This window comes from Macrobrachium nipponense, chromosome 6 (assembly GCF_015104395.2).
Source record: "Macrobrachium nipponense isolate FS-2020 chromosome 6, ASM1510439v2, whole genome shotgun sequence".
Classification (NCBI taxonomy): domain Eukaryota; kingdom Metazoa; phylum Arthropoda; class Malacostraca; order Decapoda; family Palaemonidae; genus Macrobrachium; species Macrobrachium nipponense.
In genome coordinates this window covers 116,097,464-116,104,963 of record NC_061108.1, presented here as the reverse complement: position 1 = coordinate 116,104,963, position 7,500 = coordinate 116,097,464, and the positions used below count along the sequence as shown (strand labels likewise).

Genomic DNA, 7,500 nt, shown 5'->3' with positions numbered 1-7,500 from the left:
GTATTTACGAGTAAAATACTCAGCTGGATCAGGTGAGGGAGGTGTCAAGGCTGCCAGGATCTTCGAAGACATTTGGTATGATATCAAATTTTTGAGGGCAAACGATTGGATCTTTTTTTTTTTTTTTTTCATCTGACTGAGTTTTCATAAAAATATTCTGGACTAAAAATAACAATTTTAACTAATCGGCGATTCTTTTGAACGTGGATAAATTCCCATCGCCCACCCCTCCCCCACCCTTACTACAAAAATGAAAAACGACGAAAAGCTTCAGTGTTGAACCCAACCAATAATGGGCGGGAAAATATTACCTTTTATTGGTCTTCCTAATGAGACGTAAGTGTGCTGGTCATACTTCAGAATTACAAGGCGATAACACCTTCTGATACAGGCCCTTCTGAGAGAGAGAGAGAGAGAGAGAGAGAGAGAGAGAGAGAGAGAGAGAGAGAGATGTATGTATGTCTGTTCATATATATATTCATATTTTCTATGCTTATATACATGTTTTTTACCATACGCACTTTCTTTTTTGAGGATGTCGCTACTTCAGGTTTTCAAAATACCTTTTGGAAGGAGTTTACCTACATGCCATTTTTTCAACCTTGGCCGCGAAAACCATATTCTTTTTACTGACAGATACAATATTTCAATGATTTGGTAAAAAGAAATTCAACGAGTTTTTAACTCGAGTGATAGGAGAGAATACTAAAGATTGCACAATAAAGTTATATTACATACATACATACATAACATTCATTCAGACATATACATATATACGTGTGTATGTATATATATATATATATATATATAATATATATATATATATATAATATACGTGTATATATATATTTCTATATATATACATATAATGAGTGACTTTGTACGCAATTGAAACGGTAATAGATAGCAATGAAAATAATGACCGTGATAATACAACTGTGTTTTTTTCTCATTCATTCAGGTGACACAATGAGGAATCCCAAGTTTCTGTTGGTGGTGGTCATTGTTGCTGTCTGTAAGTATTTCACTGAGTTTGTTATTTGTTTTAATTTTAAAATGAACAATACTTTATTTCATCACAAAAAGTTACTTAATTTCAATATACAATCGCTAATTTATTTAAATGAAAAAAAGCCTACTTTCTTACAATAAACATTTTTCTTTATTTCGGCCCAAAAATTGTATATTTCTATGCTAAAGTTAACTGATTCTAATAATAAAAAATATTACTCTGCTTTAATAAGAAAATTTTACTCATGCATGAGTAAAATAATATTCCCTTCAAGTTTGCTATCAGTAATAAGCCCCAAGGTTCAAGCAATATGAAAAGAGATTTATTCTTTGGGGAAATTATCGTTGTAATTGCTTGAAGCCGCCAAGATGATTATAGAGATAATGCTACTTTTAAAAAATGACGATGGTAATTACTTGAAGGCTCAAACAATTCTAAAACTGAAATGTCCCTTTGAAAGTAGGACCCGAGGCGTCAAAGAATAAGTATATATTTTTCTAATACACCATGATATTTTTCTAAAAAAATAATCTTTATCTAGTTATCATCAATACTATTTCAAATGTGAACCCATTTCATTAGGAACAAGCGGAGACTTTGACGTCTCCATGCAAGCTTTTTCAAAATCAAATTCAAACATGAGCAAAAAACAAAGTCAAGAGAAGAGCAGTACAATGCAGACGTAAATAGTAAAAATATCAATATAGAAATAAAGGTATCTGAGGTAAATGTGAAACGTAACCCATTTTTTTTTACTTTGTTTGCGCCACTTTCACATAAAATCGACATTTAAAAAACCTATTATTTTATCAGACCTACCGTTTAGTCATTGTGTAAGCCTACGGTTCTATTTTTCTAGCTTGTGGCAAAGAAAAAAAAAAGAAAAAAAGAAAAAAGAAAGAAAGACAGAATTGCTACATTTCTTAGGGATGTTTGTGTTTTCTCTTTTACATTCCCCCACACAATGATTATATCGCTGTAAAGACGGCCTAAAATGTTATTTATGCCATTAATAAGACATATATTCTACTACGTGCATACGAAGAGTTTACTGATGAGAGAGAGAAAAAAAAAAGCTGAGTATGATAGAAAGCAATCCCCTTTAATTTAAAGTTAATAAAAATGGAACAGTTCTCGTTATTTGGGGAAAATGGTCATTGGTATTAGACTACCCGTCATGCCTCTTCTACACTTGAAAGAAAATAGCCGAAGATAATTTTGAAAATGATGAAAACTCCCTTTCTGTTAAATTGGAATTGGAATTGGAATATACAATTAACCCAAAGGACAAGCGCTGGGACCTATGAGGTCATTCAGCGCTGAAAGGGAAATCGAGAGAAAGGAGGCTTTAAAGTGTAAGAGGACGAAAACCTCAAAGTTGAACTATGAAACAATTGCTTGGAGAGGGCGGAGAGTAAGATGAAAGAGAATATGAGCTGAGATACAGTAAAAGGAATGAAAGGGATTGCAGCTAGGGGCCGAAGGGACGCTGCAAAGGACCTTAAGTAATGAACTGCATTATACCGTGTGAGGTGCACTGACGGCGATATCTCCCCAAGGGGTCTCTCACTCAAATTCTAAGTCCGAAATCTACATGTGGCTTTTCAAATTATAAAGACAATTATGTCGATTAAGGACGAAACTATTATAAACTATTAAGATAACTTCACCGTTTATTCTCTAAGAATAGAAGTCTATAAATGGCCTCGTAACCTTGAACCAGTATCTTGTGGCAGAAGGGAACTCTTGCACCATTATCATTGTGAAAGATTTGCAATCAAAAGTAGTGGCCGCGCAATGGCGAACTGATAATCATTGCGCAGCTTTATCCTTCGTTTCTCATGAAAAGATAAAATATTCGATAACCTTGAAATTGTGCAGAAGTATTACAGCACATTCCTTCTGGGTAATAGAGTGAATTCTTTGCGATCACTTTCTTGTAAAACTCAAGCCATTTGGCGCCACTGTAACCTCCCCTTCCACCCCGACCCACGCACAGACACATTCACTCATACAAACACACACACATATCTATATATAATAAAAATTTACTCAACAATAAATAATCAATACTTAAAAAACAGGTTTATATGTGACAGCAAGAAAAAAAGTTTACAGTTACTAAATTAAGATATTCCATGTGGTGCTCGAGGTCAATCTTTATTGGCAATATAGTGATGTAAAGCATTTATGAACTGTATATCTTTTACTTAGGTGAATATTAGTGAACACGTTTTATTATTCATCATAAGCACAACAAATAAAAAGATCTGGAAAATATTGGCATGCCTAAGTATGCATTGGTAAGAAATCAACATTTTTTTCTTATAAATAAACTCTAAAAAAAGGAAAAGCCAATACCCTTGTAAAGCCCAGACCGAGGAACACATGACAAATGAGGAGAGAACTCCCCATTAAAAAGGGGGAGGGGGGGGGGGGTTGTTTAACCATGAAGTGATCGCCCCGTCTCCCTTTTGCAATTATTGAGACAGCATGATATGCACCTAAGTTTCAGGTTCAGCATTATCGTGCCTAACTGAATGAAAGTAATCGATAGATAGGTAGGATATAGAATTTAGGTCAAAGGACAAGCTCTGGGACCTATGAGGTCATTCAGCGCTGAGACTGAACTTAACGGTGAGAAGGTTTGAAAGGTGTAAAAGGTGTAACATGAGGAAAACCTCGCAGTTGCACAATGAATTAATTGTTAGAGAGGTGGAAAGTCAGATAAAAAAATAGAATATGAGAAGAGGAACAGTAAAAGGAATGAAAGAGACTGCAGCCGGGGGCCGAAGGGACGCTGCAAAGACCCCAAGTCATGCCTACAGTGCACTGCCGCCTACGTGGGAAGGTAATTGAAATTTGCTTTTAGGAACTGAGAAACGCTTCTACAAGTAAGGAATGACAACTAGGAACATGTACTAAATTTCTGGGAAATTCCAGATGATGACTATCATTATCCTTACATAATAATATGTACGCATTCATACCTCGCAAAGTGAAAGGGCCAGTAGTTATATATAAGACCTTCACAAAACAATATGCCATTTTTCTTTCCTGCACCACCGGTATGTCTGGGAATATAGTTGAAGGTTCTTTTATTACTGGGCTCAATACCCCGTCTCAAGTGACGTCCACACAAGCACCATCCGCAAAAATCTAATAAGCTTTGGAATTTTTTCCTGCCTCTATGTACCCAGACTTTTCCCATCTCCCATGCATCAAAGGGCGAGTCTATCACGTCCGTAAACCCTTCTTCTTCTTTTTTTTTTTATTCCCTTACCTTTTCATGTTTTGGACGGATTCAGACTATGGTACTAGGTTGGCTGTTCCATTCTTTAAGCATTTTGGGAAATTATACAACACCTTAGACAAATGGATCTTTCACTTACATGTAGGTCAACAATTTTTTTTCTTTTTTTCATATCTTGCTATGTTCTCAGGAAGGTGTCTCCCATTCTCTACATGACTAGCAATTTCACGATTAACCAGTAAATTTACTTTCGTGCATCAATCTTTACTACTATCTATGAATGACAGGCTTTCTTCGGCACTGATATGATGTCATGTTTGTCCTAAATGATCTACAGAGAAACAAACACACATTTTTACATTAACATAAATCTTGCAAGCAGTACTACTGAAGTGAAGATAATCCTTACATAAATAATTAATTCATAACAGAAGTCTCTTCAAAAGATTCCTCTGCCAAACACCGTTATGATATAAATAGACTCGAGTGAATAGGAGCAGTTTCTGTTTAGTTTTTTATTCGCAGATTGTTTCCTGCGATGATGATACATCATGCAAATGTCATACCTTAACAGAGAGTAGCTATCAAAGCGAATTAGTCTATTTATACATCTTTCCTTGGCAGATTATGGAATCACTAACGGGCAAAATTTTAAGACATAAAAGAGTGAGGAAAACGATCACAGCGATATCATTTCTCTCGTTAATTTTATTTAGCAAATATGAAGTATTCATCGTGACGTTCATTATCGTTTTGAGAGAACAGAACCATTTTTATGGCAGTTTGCATATCTTTCCTCGTAAGTTTATGGGACATGCACGTTCTGGAGTGCCTTAAGAATATTCCTAGAAAATCCTTGCTAGTGAATTTCAAGTCAGTGGACAAAAATTATTTTTTCTTTTCCCATTTTGTCCAATGGAAGCAAGTCGGTCTTTTTTTATTATCTTGTTTCATGTGAAAGTGTGCTCATATTGAATAATAATAATTATAACTCCAATTTGTCAAGAAAACACCAGAGGGGGGGGAAAATACTAATGACCATGAATAGATATATCTTTCCATTTGTTTTTGAATTCAAAGTTTATTACTATTGTAATTCTGTTTGACGCAGGGAACCTAATATTTTCGTTCGCTTTTGCCATCTGTTTGTTTTATCTTTACGTAACAAATATTTTTAATTATCTTTTCCTTGTTTTTGTCACTGAAAGTAGATTGCCTTGTGTAAGTTTTTTCTTTTTTTTTATCCAAGTCATTTCTCTCATAATGTTTTCTTGTTTTCGTGACGTCTCAGGTGCAACCGGCGCGCAGAGTCAGTTCTTCGACAACGTCAAGAACAGTTTCGAAAAGTTTGGCCAGAGCGTCGGGGACTGGGGAAAAGGAGCTTCTGAGGATGTGAGAAATTGGGGCAAAGGCGTCCTGGACAAGATCAACAGCTTCAAGGACTCGGCGTAAGTGTTTCACACTTTTTTTTAAATCTTCTTGATTTCTATTTCCAACGATTCTTAGTGATCAATTAGACTTCTTTCTTCTTGTTATGTAGCTCGGATCTTTTTGATGTATTCATGTTGCAAATCTTTCCTGTATACTCCATATCTTAATTCTTCATTTTACGCCTTCAGATCTTGTTTCTTTTTTATGCTCATTTTTAGATAATTATCCTTCTGCATAGCATTAGTTTATTTGTTTCCTCTACTTGTCCCTTGAGCAATCTTCAGTACCAGCGCCTGACTGACAACACCGTCTATTACCTTTTACGAAATGTGACACCATTCCTGGTGCAAGAACAGTTTTGATGAAAACATTGCTCGAACCAGCAAAACCTATTCCCAGTAAATTAACCCTCGCAATTAACCAGCTCGTGACGTCTAATTTGGCTGGTGTCCTTTAAACGTATCGATGTCACAGCTTCGATCGTCCATGTATTTTTACTGTATCAAGTTTAGCACCTGCTCTGACTCGTAACAAACGACCTTTTTACCATAAAACTCAAAAGTTCGCGGATAAGGGCATTTGGTCAACATTTCGAGAGACCTCTCGTCGTCCATCGCTTTGGACTGCTATTGGTTATACTCGAATCCTCAAAACTGCTGTTTTTTTAATGTTAAATTTTTAATACAGTGTTGAGGATTGCGTAAACTGGCGCCACAAGGTTAAGGGTCACGAGTGACAAAAACGGATAACGAAGCATTTATCGTATCACCACACACGATCAAAAAAATTCTTTCTTCGAGAACCAAAGTCTCCTTTACCACTGATGAATTCAACATAAAACACCTAATGCGCAATATAGACCTTCATAGAACGTTCCTATTTGAGAATGCAGAGCAACGAGCCACGAACTATCGCGAAAGACTTAAAAAAGTGACATAAAAACATATGGGTTTCCAGACCAAACGCCCATTTACACAGGGAAATCAAGCACTGAGATCTGTTGGCCATGAAACGGTTGCATAAAATTGCAAACTAACAACTGGTGGGGAGCGGTTCAATAAGAAGAGTGCTCATACCCCGTAATTACAAATAAGTAAGCGTACGTGCGCACGCAAAACAATTATTGCCCTGTGAGAGAATTGGAATATTTTTTTAATGGTGTCATTTGCTAGGTCTTGCGTGTTTTTTCACGTCATTACATACAACTGTTTCGTATTGAATAAATGTCGCTTATTCATAAGTTGAATTATTTATTATCATTTGGAATGACAATTATGATAATAACAATGATCTTGCACTCGATAACCATAAACGTCTAGTATAAAATCATACTGCTCTTAACATCTGCACGTCACCGTATTAGTTCTGATCATGCAGTTTACTATTCAGTCAACGAATAGCGAGGATAGATAAATTAATGGCTTGAAAAAAAAACCTTACTAAGTGCATGGCAGTAAAACAACATGCTATATTGCTCCAGTTGCCTGTTCATTCCTTCAAGAAGGAACTGGTATCGACTATTGCGTTCCAGAACGGCCCAAGACACGCCATTATTGTGCATTATTGAAGCATCAATATAATTTCACCCTCGTTGCCTGAACGCCATCAAACTTTCATGACTTTGTCTAAGTAAGAAGGCTTCATCGTGGAAGCAATCAAGTCTCGTAGCTAAAAAGAGCGCCTGGAATCGAGTCATTTGGATGAGAGAGAATGGAATTTCAAAATAATGGAGTCGTTAGCTTCAGGCATCTGTGAATATATATAAGTCGATACGTCACTCTAACTTCCCGGTGACATGACTTAC

At 36.0% G+C, this 7,500-nt stretch overlaps 1 protein-coding gene across 1 annotated transcript in view; it reads left to right on the top strand.

The window, feature by feature from the left end:
* LOC135216024 (uncharacterized) overlaps positions 1–7,500 on the top strand; it is a 93,796-nt gene that overhangs the window by 21,831 nt on the left and 64,465 nt on the right. The window contains exons 2-3 of the mRNA XM_064250961.1: positions 962–1,015; positions 5,557–5,713. Of these exons, the coding sequence (XP_064107031.1) occupies positions 970–1,015; positions 5,557–5,713 (203 nt within the window). The 5' untranslated portion in view covers positions 962–969. The remainder of the gene's footprint in view (positions 1–961; positions 1,016–5,556; positions 5,714–7,500) is intronic.